Source organism: Trachinotus anak, unplaced genomic scaffold (genome assembly GCF_046630095.1).
Source record: "Trachinotus anak isolate AG129_WGS33_773 ecotype Australia unplaced genomic scaffold, CSIRO_AGI_Tana_v1 ptg000014l, whole genome shotgun sequence".
Lineage (NCBI taxonomy): Eukaryota > Metazoa > Chordata > Actinopteri > Carangiformes > Carangidae > Trachinotus > Trachinotus anak.
The window spans coordinates 3,075,413-3,096,544 of record NW_027273865.1 but is presented as its reverse complement, the minus strand read 5'-3'; the positions used below and the strand labels follow the sequence as shown (position 1 = coordinate 3,096,544).

Here is a 21,132-nt window from a genome sequence, read left to right as displayed (position 1 = left end):
ACCTGCTGCTCTCTCACTTTCAATCCTCTGGACTCTTAATCAGCTAAAGTGGCTCTGAGAGCGTCTGAAGGATCAGCTGCTGCTCAGCTCCAAGGATTACAGAAATGGAGCGTCAGGGCTCAGATGTGACCCGTCAGCTGGCCACGGTCCAGACCTGCATGTGACACTCAACAGGATCAGTTCATTGCCTAAGAGGTGTTCTGCAGTTCACTGAGCTGAGAGGATGAGCTGGAGGGGGGGGGGGGGGGTGGTCAGGTCCCGTTCCAGTAGTCAAACCTTAATCACTCCAAAGCTCTGGTCTGTGCATTCTGATTGGACCTGATTCAACATAAACAAGACATGCTGAGAAGTATTGCGTGTGTTTACAGAGGTGTGTGTGTGTGTGTGTGTGTGTGTGTGTCAGTCAAACTGCAGAGATAAAGGTGTGTGATGGTTTATGGTGTGGCTGCAACCAAGGATCCTTTGTATGATTGATCAATCTGTCAATTATTGAATTAATGAAGTGTTTAGTCTATAAAGAACATATAAAAAACACTGAAAAGTTACAGCCCCCACATGTCTGTTGAGAAGCTGGAACCAGCACGTTTGACATTTTTGACTGACTGACTGATAGGGCTGAGTGAGTGTTGGAGTTTCCTCAGTGGTCGTTGCTCTGTGAAAGATGAGAGAGCACGAACAAGCAGAGTGCTGCCGATCTGATTTCATGCTGGTAAGAAGAAGAGAGAAGGACAGTGACAAAAATGGATCAAATACAGCTGGAGGATTAGACAGGCACATGTGCACACACTGCTCTTCATTTTCACCCTCTCCAGGTGTACATGAGTAAATCTGGAGAAAAGAATTTGTCTGCATGTTCAGTCCAACAGTCCAACATTCACTGGCACACACACACACACACACACACACACACACACACACCAATCAGTATTTTAGTTGTAGTTGGAGATAAGTCTTTGCCATGAAGTGTATTGCTGGCCTGAAAGTCAGCACAGTGTGACTCCTCTGATGTTCTGTGGTAGAACACAGTGACAGTCTGACTTCACTGCTCACAGTGCTACAGCATCACTGCTGCTTCAGGCCTGGAGGAAGATCTGAGCCATCTGCCCACTCTGACATGCTTTTATCTTCCTATGTGGTCAGCTGTCACATCCTGCTTCCTCCTTCCGAGAAGGAACACACACACTCACCCACACAAAGTCGTTGTCAGAGGTAAACACAGACATGTCCCCAATAAACTAGGTCTCACAGAAGAGGTGACCTCCTTTTGTGGTTTTTTGTTGTCCTAGATTATTTCTTAAGTATCGTTTTGTGTTTTCTCTGCACTGCAAGTCAAACCTCAAAGACCTTTTAAATGAACTACAATCCCAGAGAGCAATGCTGTAAGAATCCTCCAATCAGAGGGCTTCAGAGGTTCACTTCTGTCTGTTGATGTCTCCTGTCTCTGTCTCACAGTAACAAGTCGTCCTGCAGTAAGATCGCAATGCGTCTGAAGGTGCTGCGGCTTGACGAGGTGGTCCGTGACCCTGACTGTCAGCCTCCGGTTGCCGTAGCAACCAGTCATATGGTCATCCCACTGCAGGATGGACACACTCTGGACTGTCCAGACGTACAGGACATCACCAAGATGGCCGACAGTCGGCCAACTGTCACCTGGTACCACGTGAGACAACACCGCGCGGTAATACATCCGTCTGTCTGTCTGTCTGTCTCTGCCTGTCTGTCTGTCTCTGTCTGTCTGTCTGTCTGTATACATATCTGTCTCCTTGTCTGTCTGTCTGTCTCTCCATCTGTCTATCTGTCTGTCTCCTTGTCTGTCTGTCTCTATCTATCTGTCCATCTGTCCATTTGTCTGTCTGTCTGTCTGTCTGTCCATGTTGAACATTATCTCCATCTGGGGCTGAGTTCAGGTGACTTTGTAGGAAAGACAGGTCAGACAGGTAAGACCATGGTCCTCCCTGGTCCTCTCTGGTTCTCTGGTCCTCTGGTCCTCTCTGGTTCTCTGGTCCTCTCTGGTTCTCTGGTCCTCTGGTCCTCTGGTCCTCTCTGGTCCTCTGGTCCTCTCTGGTTCTCTGGTCCTCTCTGGTCCTTTGGTTCTCTGGTCCTCTCTGGTCCTCCCTGGTCCTCCCTGGTCCTCTCTGGCCCTCTCTGGTCTTTATGTAGTTTTGGGTCTTCATCCTTCATCCAGTATGAATCCTCCTCCACAGAGATGCAGGCCAGAGGGTGGAGCATGTCTCTGAACGATGGAGTGGTGCCTCTCCTGGGTTAGGGTCCTGGATCACTCCAGACCTGAGCTCTGGATACAGCTGATCCAGTTTCAAGCTCTGCCCCCTTCAGTCCAGCCCTCTGTCCCTGTTCCAGGGTTTCAGCTCTGTGATAGGTCGGCTGTTGATAACAACCAGACCTGTTGGATGATCAGTTTGTTAACAAGATGTCTCCCTGTCTGACCTGTATCCTGTCTCCTGTCTGACCTGTCTGACCTGTGTCCCTGTCTGACCTATCTCCTGTCTCCCTGTCTGACCTGTCTGACCTGTCTCGTCTCTGACCTGTCTCCTGTCTGACCTGTCTCCCTGTCTGACCTGTTTCCTGTCTGACCTGTCTGACCTGTCTGACCTGTCTCCTATCTCCTGGTCTAACCTGTCTCCCTGTCTGATCTGGCTGACTTGTCTCCTGTCTTCCTGTCTGACCTATCTCCTTGTCTGACCTGTCTCCCTGTCTGACTTGTCTCCTGTCTCCTGTCTCCCGATCTGACCTGTCTCCCTGTCTGATCTGTCTCCTGTCTGACCTGTCTGACCTGTCTCCTATCTCCTGGTCTAACCTGTCTCCCTGTCTGATCTGTCTGACTTGTCTCCTGTCTCCTGTCTCCCTGTCTGACCTGTCTCCTGTCTCCTGGTCTGACCCGTCTGACCTGTCTCCTTGTCTGACCTGTCTCCCTGTCTCAGAAGTGTTACCAGTATCCATTCTGGAACAGCGATCGGACACAGAAAGGCTCCAGTCTTCTTTTCTACAACATGTTGGAGACGTATCAGGGTTTATATGTGTGTACAGTCTCCTACCTGAGGAGGGGGAGACCACTCAACTTCACCAGGAGCATCAACGTCACTGCAGTCTGTAAGACCACCACACCCCCACCCCCACTGACAGCCCCACCACACCCCCACTGACAGTGCAGACAGAAGAGGTAAACACTGCTCTGTTTCACTCTCTCAGCTCCATCCAAGCTGCCCAAAGAACCCTACATCCTCCTCCCGGCTAGAGACCAGGTCTACACCGTCAAACAGGGTAGGTCAACAGCAGAGCAGCCCCGTCAGCTGTCACACAATAAAACTGGGAAGCTGGAATTAAATCAAATGAGCCTTTTGAAATAACAGTTAGTTGTGAGTATTTACTCTTGAGAACAAGACACCACCAGCAGTTATTTAGGAAAAACATGTAATGCACATCCTCAAAATAAAAAAACACTGTTAGGCAGAATGTACCAGAATATAATGTCAGACATGTCCTTCATTAATGAGTAAGTTTATCTGCATCAACATGTTACAGGACTTAAAGTTTTTATTCCAGCTGTATTCGCCGCACACTAACATCCCACCTGACTGGGTCATGTGTTATGGGACCCTGTGCTGTATGTATATGAGGCTGCAGACTCATTGATCAGCGCAGATGACAGTCAGCGGTTGCTGTTGAAGGATGCGGTTGTCACGGTGATGGAGTGTTACAGCAGAACCGGTCACTGCGGTAATTTGCCATTGATCAGAAACGATGAGTGAAAGAGGAGAGACAAAGAAAAACATGGTGGTGCTGTAACACAGAAAAGATGGCTGCCTGTGTAGACACCGCAGAGATCAATGAATAACTAAATACATCCATGTTCTCGTCTGATGCTGCAAAACACAGGTAACAAGACAAACTGTATCCACCAGGCTTTCTCCAGCATCACATATTCATGTCTGGAGTCTCACAACACATGTTGGGAGTGTAAGAGAACTGATCTCTGAGAGCTTTGTGAAGACTACTGGACCTGCTCGAGGTAGCCTAGACATTTCACCTCCCACCTGAAACACTTCTTCACTTCTAGCTGACTACAGGGGAGGTCCATGGGCCAGTTCCACAAAACACCTCAAGTTAAGATTCTCCTTAAAGTCTGACTTAAAGTTTCCTTAAAATAAAAACAGTTGCACAAAAATGTTATTAGTATTGTGCCAAATCATATACATTATCTCGAGGTACTTTACAGGGTAAGGTCGAGACCTTACTTTGTTATAGAGAAAAACCCAACAGTTCCCAAAAAGAGCAAGCGCTTGGTGACAGGAGGGAGGAAAAACTCCCTTTTAACAGGAAGAAACCTCCAACAGAACAGGGCTCAGGGTGGGGGTGGGGGGTCACTTAAGTATTTAAGGTTTTCTTCTTATCTTAGTCTTACACTTAAGGAATCCCTTAAAGTCAGTTAAACTGTTGCACAAAAGACTTTAGTGACAAAAGTAAGGAAAAAACTAAAGGTACCTCTGACTGTGTCTGAACTCAACATGATGAGTTTATGGTGATAAATGAAGAACATGAACAGAAGAGTATCAGATCAGGAGACACCTGAACCATGAGAACCTGGTTCTACATCACAGATCTGTCCGACCATCTACAGCTGGATCACTCTACTTTCTGCAGCTTAATGATCCTCTACAGTTTTATGTCACATGGTCTTTCCAGGCAGGTGTAGTCCAGGTGTTTCATGTCCACAGATCAGTGGTGTTCCAGGTCACATGATCAGAAGTGTTCTGGGTCACATGATCTGATGAGCACTGTGGTGAAGTTCCTGTCAGAACAACAGGAGGATGAGAAGCAGCACATCTTTAATGTTACCTGCTTCACAACAGCGATAACAGGTGTCACAAGTGCTAACGGCAGCAAATCAACAGTCTCCATGGAAACAGTAGAATTTTACTGCCATAAAATCTCTTTCACTGCTGCAAATGCATCACCTTTTTTCTTTAAGTAAGGATTTAAGAGATTCTGTGCAACACCCTGAAGTAACTCCCTCAGATAAGGAGAAATTAAACTGAAGTGTCATTCTTAAGTGGAAAATTTAAGGTGTTTTGTGCAACCAGGCCCTGGCATTTAACTTCTTGTGGGGTCATTAACATGTTGAGGTTTTGTTGAGGGCAGTCGTTTACCCAACTCAGCCATCATGTGAGTTGTTAGTGTCACTGAAACGTGGTGTGGATGGGAGGTTAACGTCTTCATGAACCTCGAGCAGGTCCACTTCCCTTCAGACAGACACCATGACCTGGATCACTCTCCACAGACCTGTGACATGAACAGACACAGAGCATCTGAAAAGCAGCACAGAGAAGTTCTGAGTTCAGGTTGACACTAAAGTCACAGAGAGGGTCCTTATTAGCGCACTGATGCTGAACCAGACTAACTGCAGCTCGACTTCCACATGAATGAATCCTCATGTGAAGCACCTCTAACTTGTGATTGGGCAGTTATCTTCAAGTGACCTCCAACCTGCAACAAGCAGGAGGATAATTTAGTCCTTAAATGATCACACAGACTCACAGCTGGAAACCACCGGTCACATTTTTCTTCTGACTGACTGAAGGAATCCTCTCAGCACATCAGTTCTCCAGTGACTCCATTCCTCAGTTCCAGCTGTTACAGTTGGATCCTATGTTTTCCTGCTCCACCTGCAGCTGGACCCTCAGGACATAAAGCTGCCGTGTCAGTGATGGAGAGGCGGCACTTCTCTGCCAACAACTTCTTTTAAATTGGTTTTCCTGAGAGCAGCTTCAACATTCACAGAGTCAATCGTCCGTACAGAATTAGTGGAGGCTGCAGGAGCTTGTCCCATAAAACAGAACAAGCTGTTAACAGTGTGTAGGGACGCACTTATCCTGTACCGACACACACACACACACGCCATCAAACCACATACAGTGGATATTACTGCTGATGGAACTGAACAGTCAGTGAACAGCAGGATTAAAGTCACCAGCCTGTGTTCACTTGATACATATTGAAAGGAAACATATTCCAGTTTATAGGACGTCATGTGCACACTGCTCTTCAGTTTGATTGTTTATTCTTATTTTATCAGTGACAGCAGCTTCATTAACCTCGATTCAAGACCTGAATATAACAGGTTTCATCTTATGGTAAGAAAAAATAATGAAAACTATCACACAGTGTCTTCTTCTGGAACCACAACATTCAGGCATAAACAAAGACACAAACATCTGTGTTTGAAACCTGTTCTGTTCATTAGATAACTTTATCAAAAACTAGTTTGGTTTCTAATGCAGAGGTGAGACAGACAGGTCACAGCAGACAACAAATGAGCCCACAGGTCGTCTGTCAGCAGGTTACTATGACCCATAGTTAGGTTTTGTTGCTAGGCGACAGTGGTCGTAGTAATGATGACAGGAGCAAAGGGAAAAGTGCGGTGACGTAGTTTATAGAGCGACAAAGTCCACGTCAGGAGGAGGTTGGGGTGGATGGATGAATATGACACAGGAGAGCGGTGTTCAATTCCCATGTGGAAGTAGCAGTTTATGTTGTTTCTATTATCCATGACCGTTATTGTTGTAACCATGACAACAAAGATCATATAATGTTGAGGAAGTACTTATTTTAACCCAAATCACCATCTTTTCCTAAACCTAACCAAGCCATGACTGTTATTTTTCATAACCATGGTGATGAAGGTAGGTGCGCTGCTCTTGGTACAGTCCATGTATTTATTATTGTCACCATGACAACCAGTACGCCTGCCGCTATTAGGGAGTTTTTTCAGGACACACTGTTATTGGTCGTATCATTTGCCATTTTTACATAACTATAAAAATATATAACATTGGTCAAGACATTTTTAGGCATTTGAACATGGAAAAGTTACACATTATAACTTTAAAGCCGCAGTGTGCTGTTACTCTGTTCTCATGGTTCTCAGGGTTTGTCCATCTGTCCTCTGTGTGTGGCTCTCTCAGCTCAGCTCGTTGGTTCCTACTGAGGATGTGATCATGAATATAAAGTTTATTTTTTTAAAAAGGCTCAGTAACTGACTTTTTACCAAACACACAGGAGGAAATGATGCGTTTAAGTAGCAGAGGTGTAATTGTGTATATTCCTGTCCCCCTCAGACACAGAGGTGCGCCTGTTGTGCACAGCCCTGTTCCCGTACCTGAACTCCTCCTGGGAGATCTGGTGGACGGTTGATGGGAAGACATTGGATAAACTCACCGACCACCGTTTCTCCAAAAGCAACAGGTAGAAAGAAAACTCTATGTCCAGATTTGTCTCATTGTGGAGGACGAGTAGATAGATATAACTTACTGTACATTATCTATGAAGCTCATCACTGCTGTTTGTGATTTTCTCTGTGACCTGCTGTAGCAGAGCTGGAGCCTTAGAGCTGCACTTTATGTACACAATGAACGTGAATGTGTCTTTAATTACACATTAATACTACATTTAATAAGAAACAGGCTTTAATACCAGACAGACAGAGAGACAGAGAGACAGGGAGAGACAGAGAGACAGAGAGTGAGAGACAGAGAGAGAGGGAGATAGAGTGTGTGTCTTTTTACTGAAGTAAAAGTACCAGTACACCAAAGTAAAAATATTTAATTACAAGTAAAAGTCCTAGAATCTTTCAGTAAAAGAACAGAAGTATTATCAGTAAATTCTAACTTAGACTGTCACAGTAAAAGTAGTTCCTGTAGTTAGAGTGTAACAGTAACAGTACTTCCTGTAGTTGCAGTGTAACAGTAAAAGTACTTCATTAGTTTGGAGTCACTGATTGAAACTTTAGCAGTTCATTGTGTTCTTTGAGCTCATCAGCTGTACTTCAAGTCTCCAGGTCTCTGTCTCCAGGTAAATAAATGTAGATGTCCTGGTTGCTAAGGTGTGTTTCAGCTCCACATTGAACTCTGTTGTCCGGTCCCAGTACTATGGTTGACACAACTCAGAGCCCAGCAGGTCTCCACAGAGTCAGTCCAGGGTTAAACATACAGGATTTATTGGACATAAATCTTCCTGCAGGTAAACGTGACTCTGACAGTCTGTGTTTTATTTTGAAATATATGAGGTTGGTTTGTGTTTGTAGACTGGTGAAATATGACTTTGGGGACCGGACAGAGGAGAGCGTGCTGGTGATCCAGGACTTCCAGTCTGAGGACCTGAACAGAGAGTACAACTGCTCAGTGAGGAACGACAGAGGCTTTGAGACCCGCAGAGCTCAGCTGGAGGAAGAGGGTGAGGAAAACACACGTCTGCCTCTGACTGTGAAGCTGGAGTCAATAAATATGTTCCATGTTGCAGCAGTGCCACATGATACTTAGACATTTTGGTAAATCTTCCTGTGAGCTGCCTCACCAAGGGGACACCGATCAATTTCATCTCTCTGCTTCTACTCTGCTGTTTGTGTGACGGCTGTGGCAGCACCTCCTGCTGATGTTTCACATTAAAACACATTATATTCATGTTAATCTGGATGTTCAGGTCCTTATCAGGTGTACACAGAAGCTGATTATATTTCACAACACAGAATGTTACTCATTGTCATTCAGTCTGTTCTCCAGTGTTGAAAAATAAAGTTGAAAAAGTCAGACTGTCCCTTTAAATCTCAGTTGTGTGACTGACTATTGTCGAACAGTTGTTAAGCTTCAGGTGTGTCTTGTTGTGTCAGTGTCTTTGCCGTCAGTGGAGCTGGGTTGTGGTCTCGGCGTGACCCTGGTCCTCATGCTGCTTCTCTTCGTGGTTTATCACGTCTTCTGGTTGGAGCTGCTGCTGCTCTATCGCTCCTGGTTTGGCACCGACGAGCGACACACAGGTGAGCAACACCTGGACCTCACACCACCCCTTTTGCCTTTTACCTGCTTGGATGAAAAACCTCTGGGGTCTTTTACGATTACTGTAAATTCTCAGGTAGAAGCAGGTGTTCAGTGGGAACAGTTGGTTGTGTTTTCTCATTGTGTTTTACGTTATTTTTTCTGTTTGTGTATTTTTGTCTGTATCCTTTTATGATTTGCTCCAGCAGTCGGATTAACCGGCAGGTGCATTTGTCACCAGGTTTTGAATTATTTAGCAGCTTTTTGTTTAATTGAAAAACACAGCAAGAGCAGATCATCCTCTGGAGGACAGGTAATAAAAGTGTGGTGTTGTTTTTGCCGTGTCACCTGCACCACTCCAGTCTTCACATCCAGATACTAAATGTCTTGTGTTTAATGACAGCCTCTTCTGTCTGGCTGCAGTCACAGCATTTAGATTATTAAAGCTTGTATCAGTGAAACAGGAGGAAGTCTCATTTCTTCCGCCAGTCTTTTGGCAGATTTACTCCATCAGCCCCACAAACTGTGTGATGCTGTGGATGGAGAAGCTGCCAGCTGAAGCACTTCCACCACAGAGTTTTAAAGCAAAGCCTTTAACTCTGGAAATCTCACATCACCTCCACTGAATGCCAGTAAAATTTACCAATTGGTTGTAAAATTTTTACTGCGCACATTTATTTTTTTTGTCAAAGGGAACACAACGTCATGAGCTAATGCAGTGCCAGCACGGCTCTGAGTGATGTTGGTGCTTTTCAAGGACACTCCAACATCTGACAACTGAGCATCAGCTGCTCTGTTTTCACACAGAAATGGCCTTGTGGCAGTATAGACATCTGTATGTGCACAGCGTTGTTTCTGTTTGTGTGTTATTGACTGTGCTCTGGATTAGCTCCTCCATCAGCCTGCCTTGCACTTCCAATGATTTTCAGCAATCCAATATTAATGATCAAATGTTGCAGTTTCCATGAACACAGCGTCATGTTTCAGCCCCCGCTCGTAGCTGCATTGTCACATGACGGAAATGTGACTTTAAAGAGTTGACGTTGCTGTGATGGATCACGTCTCTGCAGCAGGTTGATCTTTGTAGAGATGGACCAGACCCAGCAGCTGCCTTCAGAAAACAGAGTCCACGTGAACACTGATGCAGGATTCAGGAAGTGATCTGAGGGATGTGAAGGATTTCTACAGGATCTGTACATAACACACTTAAATATGGTGCTTATTTGAATGTGCATGATGGTGAACTCACCCTGTAGTGAACTGTAGTGAACCTTCTCTAGTGCAGATCAGATCAAAATTTGTTCTCTCAAAGTTAGAAGGACACAGTTTTATCTTGATGATCAGACAAACATGTAGATGACCTTCACATCACTTCCTGTGCAGATAAAGATGTGGAAACTTACATCTCAATCACAAATTCATGGCGTTTCCTCCTGTTATCAGACGATCATCTGTGTGTGTGTGTGTGTGTAGATGATAAAGAGTACGACGTGTACATCTCGTATGCGAGGAACAGTGAGGAGGAGCAGTTTGTTCTGACGACGCTGCGCAGAGTCCTGGAGAACGAGCTCGGATACTCAGTGTGTATCTTTGACAGAGACAGTCTGCCGGGAGGGAGTGAGTACACACACGTACTGCAGTACAACACATACTGATACTGCAGTACAGTACATACTGACACTGCAGGACGTACAATCATACTGCACAACTCATTCATTGTGCAGCACACAGCATTGGTTCTACTGGTACTACTACTACTACTACTATTACTACTAGTATTACCACCTCTTTTACTCCTGCTACTATTCCTAAGGACAGGTGAACCAAGAAAAGACACACACAGACATAAACACAGCCCGTCCATCCATCCATCCATCCATCCATCCCTTCATTAACCCTCCTCTCTCCCTGCAGCCATCACAGATGAGACTCTGAGTTTCGTGGCTCGTAGCCGGCGCCTCCTGGTGGTTGTTAGCCCAGGCTACGCCTCTAAGGGCTCCCAGGCCCTGCTGGAGCTGAAGGCCGGCATCGATGGTATGGCACTGGACGGGCACCTGCGGGTGATCCTGGTCCAGTACAAGCCGGTCAAGAGGCAGGGCTGGGTCAGGGAGCTGAGGAGAGCCCGGGTGGCCTTGGCGCTGGTCCGATGGCAGGGGGACAAGTCCAGAGAGCTGACGTCCCGCTTCTGGAAGAGACTGAGGGTGGAGTTGCCTGTGCGGAGGGTTAGCAGCAGGGAGGTGGAAAGCAGTAAGGAGGTGGCTCTGAGGCTGCACAGTCAGAACAGCACAAACTCCCAGACAGGCCTCATCACGGCCACAGTCAAAGACCCACAGAAAGTCTTCAACTCTGCAGCGTAGCCATGACAGAGGTCAGCTGTTACACGTGTCCCAAAACGTGTGTTTGCTGTCTCAACAGCCATACTGCTTATCCTTAGAAGGTCGTGGGCGGGGGGCGGCAAACAACCATTCACACTCACATTTGATATTGATATTTTTTAATATTGAGCAATGATGAAATGTTTGTTCAGTGGGTTCTCAGTGGAGGGGCTAGCCTGCGACCAGGTTGTTAAACAGTAAGTGAAATGGGAAATGACCATAGAATGTAAGTTCATCTAGCCGTTGACAAATTTAAAAGACTGGATATGATCCAGTTACGTAGCTTTTTCACCTGAGCCTTGAAAGAAAGTTTGGACTCAATAAGAACTCTGAGGTTCTCAGATACAAACTGTAGCCTCTGGTTCTACACTAGAACTGTCTGTTTTGGACACTTTGCTTTCACCATGAAATTAGAGTTCATTAGCAACTTGTGTCATTCTGCTACCGCGTACATAAACTACAGTGTCATCTGCAGACATTTGTTTGTATACATCCAGCATGTCTCATCAGCTGATAGCACCCCCATCGAGGCTGCAGTGTTCACTACAACCACAATATGAAAACATCCGGATTTAACTAAATGTAAAAGTCTGGTATGGAGGGTGGGGGTTGAGGAAACATCATGGATCACGATTGAAATCTAAAGTGGTCATCGAGAAAGCAGGAATGGTTTCAGGACATTTCATAACAATCCAGTACAGAGAGATAAATGAAAGTGTTGGGTCGACAGTTCACCGCAGATGGATGAAGATGTTGAAAGTAAATACAAAGTTGGAGTTAAACACTCAACAAAGAGCAAATGAACAAACAAAAATAGCAACAAGAAAAAAAGACTTGTGGTGCTTGTCAGAATAATGCTATTTACTTTTTCATAATTACAGCTTCAGTATTAGTGTTCACCTCATTATCAGAATCATTACCATAAATCATCCACCACTCATTCATTATCACATGTTCCTATGTTATTTGCCCAGTTGACAGAGCTTGATGTTATATTTAAGAAGCCTGGAGTGTGTGGATGAACTGGCCAAACTGGTACTGTATGTGTGTTTTTTTTTTTATCCTGGAGTTTGGGTTTACCTCTAGGTATTTGTGCAAAGAAGGCAGAAGCAACCAGCCACAGCAGCTGATAGGTGGAGCCACCTGTCAATCAAGTGAAACAAAATATAAATCTTCATACACCAAGACTTATCAGAAGATACTGTACTTAGCCTAAAGCTAACATTATCATTACTTACCATATAACATCCTAACAGTAGTAGGTTAAAATTTTGAGTCTGTATTATTCTCAGAAGACAGCCAAATTTGGTTGTTTGCTTGTTGACATGTATCTTTGGTTTGATAAGAGGACAGTTTAGCTGAATTCATTCTGAGGGGACCGCAAATGTGCAAAACCAAATTTAACCCTAATCCCTACAATAGTGGTCAAGATATTTCACTCTGGACCAAAGTGTTTGACTCATTGAGGGGCAGTTCAATCCCTAAAGTCACACCCTGTTTAGTTCAATATGTGCTGACTTTTAAATAAATAAATGTAATAAAAAATAAATAAGTGTAGAGATTCTTGTTTCTTGTGGGAAAAACCCATGTATTGCGTCTCTAGAGAAAGGTTTGGAGTTTTCTCATCGACTTGACTGAATTCATACTTTTCTTACTGCATTTTAAGACAATTGAAGGTGTTGGTTGCTTAACTGGTTAGATTTTTTACTAATATCACTTTGTGGCATCCACTGAAAAACAAGGCAATGCAGACATAAAGTTGGTTGTCATCTGCATAGAGGGACATTTACAGTATCATATGCAATAGACTTCAAAAACACCACAGCTATAAAATGTTAAAGAGGAAACACAGAGGAGGGATCCATGCACTGCAACTTTCAAATATAGTTTTATTAGGGAGAAAAATGTATTTACAGAATGAAACCTGCTTGATATTACTTTAACATGCCTCTGCACTTTCTGTACTTTTTTTTGTTGGTTTTTTTGTTGTTGGGGTTTTTTTTTTGGCTCCACATTCACAATATCAATGATAAATCAACTGTATCAAGATATAATTGTCTTTGAAGATATGCAATATGCTATTCATCTTTAACACTTAAAGAACAGTATTGAAATGGGAGAATACATCCTGCACTTTGTCATGCTCTAATGTGTTTTAGCAGTTTACACAATTTCATATTCTTTGTTTTTTTTTCAATAAATGTTTTTTCTATGTCATCATCATCATCATTTCATTGGTTTTCATTCTATTTGCACAAATAACCACACATGAATTTAAGATCACAGCACGTATATTAAAACTGTAGTTAATACATTATTATTTTTTCTCTAGAAAAGGTCTCACGTCCCCACATTCAAATTTCATTTTACAATAAATTTGTAGGGTCTGCACTTGCACCTGCTTCACCACAGTATGATCATGTTAGCATGAATAATGTGTGACAAAATTTGAACTTAGAGTACACTTACTTTCTATCACATTTTACTGTCTGAAAAAAAAGCTGACACCACATTCATGCATTGTTTCAAGCATGATTTGAGTCTGTTTGCGCTGATTTGACCAGCGGATGCCTGGACAAGACTAATTGTTTATAGTCATGCTACACACAACAACTATTTTATGTCCTGTTAGTGGCATTAGATAAAAAGTCTGCTCATCACAAGCCCCGATAGTCCCAGATGTTTAGGGGAAACCAATGTGTGGTGTTCATCATCACAGGTAGTGACATCATCCTGAGTGACTGTCTTCTTTGCCTCATCCTGGTAAGATATTCTATAATAGTCTTGCTGCATTCATGCAGTGTTGGCAGGATGAGAAGCCAGAAAAACCACCTGTTATCCCAATGTGGGCCCCCGGGCACCTGCAGCCTAAATTAGGTACTTTTCTAATACCACACATGTAGCAGTTCATTACCTTGTGAAACCAGATGAAGATAAGATAAGATCGCCTTTATTAGTCCCACAGTGGGGAAATTCACAGTGTTACAGCAGCAAAGTGGCAGAGCAGTGAAAAGAAAGCTGCAAAGAAACTGCAATAAAAGATATTTAAGAAAATCCAAAAGATAAGAATATAATAATGTACAAATTACATAATATGAAAGCAAGTAGTTTGTGGTTAGTTTTCAGTTAGTATAAGAGGGAGAGTTAATATTGGGTTTTAAGTAGTGGGGGACAAGAAAGGATGAGGACTTGGTGGTTGGTTTTGCACATGTACCTCTGGTTAACTCTCCCACCTGCATAAAGAGCAGCAAGCAGCAGCTTCCTGATCCTGTCTTCAGGATTCACCCTCTGAGGACACTGAATGTCTGAACCAAATGTCAGGTAAATCAGTCCAAAGCTTGCTGAGATAATTCAGCCTGCACCAGTGTGTTATTGACTCTGACATCATCAGGCCGAATGGCAAGGCTAAATAATGGTGCTGGGCTTCTTGGTAGCCACAGTATGTAAAATGTACACAGTCAGTATTCTGTGGCTTTAAGCAGCACATGAAGTTGTGTTTAATCTCTCACCTGTTGGTATTTCATCACTTGTTGTTTCCTCTGTCAGACCTATCAGAGGCCATCCTACAGTCGATGCAGCGGAGCCGCTGCCTCCTGTTCGTTCTCAGCCCTGACTTCCTGACAGAGAAAAGCTTCAGCCTCCTGGAGTGTCGTCTGGGCCTGTACCTCCAGCATGGCCACCAGGCCTCCATCGTCGCAGTTGTTTACCACTCGGTCAGTAAGCTGCCCTGTGTGGAGGTGGCCCAGCTCCACCAGGCTGCTGTCAGCACGGTCAAGTGGAGAGGGAGTCGGTCTGAACCGGGGCACTCACGATTCTGGCTGCGGCTGAGGCTGGCACTGCCCGTCCGGCCGCTGACTATGGGCAGGAGGTTGATCGACAGCACGTCATCTCACTCAGACCTGGCTGCACTGGCACTGCAGAGAGCACAATGGAACCAGAACCAGGTCCAGCACCAGAACCAGAACCAGAACCAGAAGGACAGAAAAAATCAGACCCGCAGAAACAGACAGGCTACATCCAATCAGAGCCGCAGAGACAGACAGGCCACACCCAGAGGGAGGGGCAGGGTGAAGAGGGGAGGTACATGCAGGGAGGAGGGGTCACAGCACAGCAGGAGCTGCTCTGGGTACGCTGGGTTTGTTGGCCAGGTGGAAAACAGAGGGGTGGAGCTTACAGTGGAGACAGAGATGCAGCAGGTGACACATGACAGGACTGAGATTCGGTCAGACCCTGTTCCAGAAACAGACACCACCCAAATTCCAGACTCCACCCATGACACACACTCAACTCCTAAGCTCACCCCCACACCTGCCCTGGCCCCAGACCAGACCCCTGACTCCACCCTCCCCACCTGTAAGCAGGACAATGGCGGGAAACACGAGCATCAGCAGCAGATGATTGGCTCCTGGATGCCTGAGGAAAAGTAATGTCACCAGAAAAAGAGGAGGTGCTGAAAATGGCACCAATTAGCCTTTGAGACTTTCAACTTTAAATGATGCTGCATTCAAGTCTCATCAGAAAGGTGGGAAAAACTATGTTGAGGAAAGTTGAATACATGACCAAAATCATCAGGATTCGTCCACTGAGGAGCAGGAATATCTCAAATATAAGTTCAGCCAGTTTCTTTGGACTGAATCATTAGAATGAATCATTATGTGACTGTATAATATGTTTAGTGTTGATGTCAGTGTGATTTTGACCTGTTAGACCACTCACAGAAACACAGAGCCCAGGACAGCAGGGACGGACAGCAACAAAGCAAAGCTAGAGTCTACAGGTTGATGCTGAGATGGAGGCGGGGCTTATTCAAGGCTAAACTTGTTTTATATCTGACTCTTAAAGCTGAAACTGAGCTGAGTGTGATTTTTATTTTTAGACAGTTCAGTGTGTTTCATCATCTGTTCTGCTCCTGTGGTTGGGTTTTTACAGGTTTACAGGACCAGTCGGCTCATGTGGGGTCATGTTGGATGGTATCTCAGTTTTTTTTTTGTTTCTGAAAATTACTTTATGCATGTCACTTCCTGCTTTTCATCTCAAATGAGGCCTTGAAAGGGACACTGGAGTAAGAAGAACCACTCCTACAGATTTGTTCTGAAGTTGCATGTGCAAGAAGATGCATTCATTTGAAATCATTAAACCTTCATCTGAATTAAGTTGCTGTTTAACTGTGATGCTAAAGTTGACTGAAATAAAATAACTTACACAAACTTAATGCTAAATTGATATTCTGTTCAATTTACTAGATGACCACCGTCATCATGGCTGCCAACAGACCTGTTGTCTCCTGGAAGGTGGACCAGAGCAGAGACGAGACCCATGTGATGTGACACCAAGTCTCACATCCTGTCAGCTTAGATCCTGATTCAGTACAACGTTATCAGACCAGTGTATTCAGCTTGTACTTTTGATAAAGTTCTTCTGTGTGACAGGGTAGACTATTATTATTATAGACCATCTGTGATCAGCATGTCAGTGATTGTGATTTTATCCAGGTTTTTTTGCATGGTAATTCATTGCTGGACCTGTCCCTCTCTCAAAGTACAGATGATGAAGAAAGAAATATAAAACACAGTAGTATTCATTATTGCTCTAAAGATATTTAGACATTTTATGAATCCTCACATCCTGGTTGTTAAAGTTGCAAAAGTATATCCACCCTGATAAAAGTCTCATTTATTATGTCAACATAAAAAAACTCAAAAATCAGACTAAATAAAATCTAAATATCTTCACTGAAACAACAAATCAAAAAGTTTCCATAAAACTCAGTCATATAGACTGAGTAAGTGTCTCAGCAAAATGAAACTTCCAGCCCAACATATGCCTGGGTCCTCTGCATCTGGCCCACATACCTCCACATCTGGGCAGATTCCAGCTGTCAACCTCCAGTATTGACTGACAGCTGGAGGATTATCTGTGTGTGTGTGTGTGTGTGTGTGTGTGTGTGTCAGAACTAGTCCAGATGTGGAAGTAACATCTGACAATCATTCTGTATATGGGCCAGATTTGGGCTGTGGAACCAGGTGCACACTGGGCCAGAAGAAAACAAGCACGTGGCCCAAGTATGGGCTGATTTAATTTACTATAAAGAATCATTATTATCTCCTTTTCATGACACTGCCACCATACCAATAATGCATTTGTTCTAAACACGTCACCTTACTCCAAATCCTATCCAGAAGACTTGAGGTAAGATGCCGTGCTGGTTGATCCAAGCCTTGAACCTGCTAGGTAGTCCAGACTTTTCTGCCTTGGTGAGCCTAGATTCCAGGTTGTTTGGAAAGCTCCTGTATCCCAAACATGATAAAAACACTGAGGAGGGGACAAGGACACTTAATGATATTAATAATAATAATTCAGTTTTCAGACTCATTTAATGACAAAAACAAAAAGCTGATACATTTTTACACTGTAAAGCTGTTTAAAAACTCACAGATTCAGACCTATTCAAAATAATGTGTAGTTTAAACTGACTTTAGTTCCATGGTGTCTGCTTCAGACCTGCTGTGTGGTCATCGTTTCATAAATAAAGATTTGTATTTAAAGCTCAGTGTCAGTTTAATCCTCTCACATCTTTTCTTCACATCATGACCTTAATGTTGAAAGAGCTGTTTGCAGATGGTGGATTCTGGGTAGTGTAGGAAATGTGTAGGAAATGACAAAGAGAAATGAGGCCAGTTCTGAAGCTCTGTGAAAATGACTGACTCAACATTTTCCAGTATTTATTTTTTGTCTGACAGAGAGAGGTCACTTGTTGATTCACCGTCTGTCTCTTCACTCTCTTTCCTTCCTGTTGTGAACCAGTGTTTTGATTGCTCAGTTTTTGGATGTAGCACAGAATCAGACTGAGATAACAAACAAGTTCCTGCCACTGGTTTATCACAGTGATTGGCCTTAATATGAAAAATTACATTTTTAATTTTTTTTTAAAGATCATTATATCTTAATCACATCCTTTCACCAAAATTTTACTGTTTTGTTAATAATTCATTGGTCCACTTGCAATACCTTAGCGGTCCACCAGTGGGCCCCGGCCCACAGGTTGGAAACCACTGAGCTATACATTTTCTGTTTGTTGATGTTTTTGTGAGTTTGTGGTTTTGGGGCATCAGGATGAAACTCATGATTCTGATCAACAAAGTGAAACTTGGTTTTTCTGATGCAGTCTTACCTTAAAAACTCTGGTCCCAGTGTGACGTGTGTCTCACTGTTTAACAAACTTCATGCTCAGATGTGAGGCTGAGGTTGTGTGCTTATGTTCAAGCTGCAGACAGGAAAGAAAAGATGTTTCTATTGGTTTATTGTGGAACTGTCTGAGGTGACCCGTCCTCAGCAGATCCCTGCTCCTGGTTCACCTCAGAGTCTTCGAGATTAGAGAGAAGGTCAGAGGAGTTTTATTTTGAAATCCTGGCCCTTCCTGGTGAGCACAGGTGACAACAGCTGAGACTGAATCAGCAGGTGTCACTGTTCTACCACCGGACCTGCTTCACCCTGAGAGAGTGTGTGTGAGTGTGTGTGTGTGTGTGTGTGTGTGTGTGTGTGTGTGTGTGTGTAAGTTTAAGTGTAAGTTTACCAGTGTAAGTTTGACATGTAGAAACTGAGGAAATTTTGTCCTCATGTTTGATTAAGATCAGGGTCAGGGACTTAACTCATTCATTTAAACCTGGATTTCTCAGGTTAAAAAAAGTTGGATTTTATAAGCAGGACAATGAACAACTATTCATAAAATGACCTGATCGTATTCTTTCACATTTAAGATGGTGGTTTCATTTATCACAAACACAAACAACAGGTGCAGTGAGATGCCGGATGGCTGTAATATGACGAGTGTTATTCATAAGAGCAGTAAACATAAGATTAATAAGAATTAGAAAAAGGAAAGTAGAGGATAAAACGTAAAAAAATAAACAAAACATGTTGGCCTGATATGAGTCAAACATGTGAATATGTAGGTAGTGATGGATGCCATCTTTTCACGAAATAAAAATGTGAAATACGTCACAGTTTTGAGTGATACTATACAATAAAATGTTGAAGTGCAAATATGTAAATGTACAGAACCGAGTGAAGGAGTCTGAGAGGAGAGCGTGACAGATAAGTCAGAGGACACTCAGAGGTCAGAGTTCAACTCTCTCTGTTGGACCTCAGAGGTCTGCAGAGGTGTTTATCTGAGCGTACGCTGGTTACCAGATAAGTTAAGAGCCAGGCTAAACAACGTGAGTACTCCCAGCTACAGTTTGAAGCCTAATGGCGGGAAGGAGGTCACATGTCTGTCCTGCAGAGTGGGGAGTGTAGATCTGATGTGACACCACTCTGTGGAGCTCTGTGGTCCTGAGGAACCTTCACAGCTCAACAGTGGAAGATCTGTCCAGAGAGAAGTATTCATGCTGATACTTTGTGTGTGGATGGTGTTCCCTCTCTTTTAGCTCTGTCTTTGGTCTCCTCCAGCTCCTGAGGGAAACATCTGGTTCCACCATGTTCAGCAGCTGTTCTCTGACAGAGTCTGTCTGCTGTTTGCTGCTCAGGTAGAGGACAGAGGCTCTGTAAAGACGAGTGGAGCTGCAGAGAGTCAGCTGATCACTCTGGGTAGGTTCATCACTGAAACTGTGTCCTGTAGAATAATCCTGTCTGACAGTAACTCCTGCAGACCGAGCTGGTAATAAATAATGTTCATTGATTGGTTGATATAGGCAAGCACATGATTGATCTCTGTGTTTAACCACAGACCTCAACAACAACCACCAGTCACTGTCTCCGCTCTCAGTGGATGGACTCATCAGTTAAATCTTGTATCAGAGCTGAAGCTTCTCACTGACCATCAGTCTCCACTGTTGTGGAGAAGATGAGCAGCAGGTGAACGACACCTCCATCATCACAGAGGGAGGAGGAAAAGAGAAACTGGGAGCTGTGATTTCAGCTGTATTTACTGTAAAATGATGACTCAGAGAGAAAGTTAGAGGCTCACTCACATCAGCTTCTGTGTTGTTACCAAAGAGAGGTGGAGGGAAACACAATGGAGCAGTGCTGGAGACTGTCTTCTACAGAAAGTCAATAATGTTTGTCCCACAGTCACTGGATTTGTCACCAAGTGTTTTATTTTTTACTTCAGTACATGATGGTTTGTGGCGAGTATACGCTCACCTACCTGTCACTCAAAGAGGCCACACCCTCAATTCTCCATCACTTTAGTCCTTAATAAAATGTAAACAGCTGAGTCCTATAAGATTCAGCCCGTACAGTTGTCATGACGGAGGAAATTAGCTCTAGAGCCAGACTCTAGTGGTCATTACTGCATGAAATCAGGACTTAACACTGCCATCATTTTACTGCCTCTTTGACTTGAATCTATCAGCAGGCCTCACATGTGCTGTCACTGATTTGAAGTTTAAACAGGACATGTGTTTTGTTTGTAAAAGCTCCAATCTCCCAGGACCTCTGAACTACCCACAACAGTGTCCTCAAATCTGGGTCAGCAGGTCAGTGGATGGAGTCTGTCAGTGTGTCTGTGTCATGTAGGTCCGGGTCTTTCTGTCATTCCTGTGCTGACTGAGAGGAGCCTGGAGAGGACGAGGCTAATGTCAAACAAGAGGAGGACAGCCCTACGACATCCCCCTGTTCACCTGCCCCAACCTCATCTCCACTGCAGCCCGACTGATGCAGACGTGGCAGGTGGGTCCCCAGTTCAGCTGCTTCACTGCTTGTCTCCTTTTTACCTGATTCAGCTGTAAGTTACTTTCAACTGTTTCAACCACTCAGGCACCAGGATGAAGTAACACAGGGGGCTGTTAAAACTGATCAGGGCATTTTTTTTCATATAAATTAGTTCATTAATTAAATCAAATGGCTAAATAACAGCAACATAATGTCTACATAGTGTTTTTTTCTGGCGGGGGTGGGGGAGTTCTGCATTCTTAGCCCAGTCCTGGACCTGGTTC

The 21,132-nt window shown here is 43.9% G+C and overlaps 2 protein-coding genes across 3 annotated transcripts in view; both read left to right on the top strand.

Moving 5' to 3' along the window:
- Positions 1-13,420, top strand: part of il1rap (interleukin 1 receptor accessory protein) — a 36,593-nt gene extending 23,173 nt beyond the window's left edge. For both annotated transcript variants that reach the window (XM_071496191.1, XM_071496192.1), the window contains 8 exons: positions 1,453-1,678; positions 2,940-3,108; positions 3,208-3,279; positions 7,134-7,260; positions 8,099-8,247; positions 8,681-8,824; positions 10,296-10,439; positions 10,737-13,420. In XM_071496191.1, coding sequence (XP_071352292.1) covers positions 1,453-1,678; positions 2,940-3,108; positions 3,208-3,279; positions 7,134-7,260; positions 8,099-8,247; positions 8,681-8,824; positions 10,296-10,439; positions 10,737-11,179 — 1,474 coding nt within the window. In that variant the 3' untranslated portion in view covers positions 11,180-13,420. The remainder of the gene's footprint in view (positions 1-1,452; positions 1,679-2,939; positions 3,109-3,207; positions 3,280-7,133; positions 7,261-8,098; positions 8,248-8,680; positions 8,825-10,295; positions 10,440-10,736) is intronic.
- Positions 13,421-14,553: 1,133 nt separating this feature from the next.
- On the top strand, positions 14,554-15,749 carry LOC139631719 (uncharacterized). The gene has a single exon (XM_071496193.1). The coding sequence runs from the start codon at positions 14,683-14,685 to the stop codon at positions 15,622-15,624; it is 942 nt and encodes a 313-aa protein (XP_071352294.1). The 5' UTR covers positions 14,554-14,682; the 3' UTR covers positions 15,625-15,749.
- The last annotated feature ends 5,383 nt before the right edge of the window (positions 15,750-21,132 follow it).

Coding starts and splice junctions, on each gene's coding strand:
- LOC139631719 (XM_071496193.1), top strand. CDS start 14,683: ATGAAGTTGTGTTTAATCTCTCACCTGTTGGTATTTCATCACTTGTTG.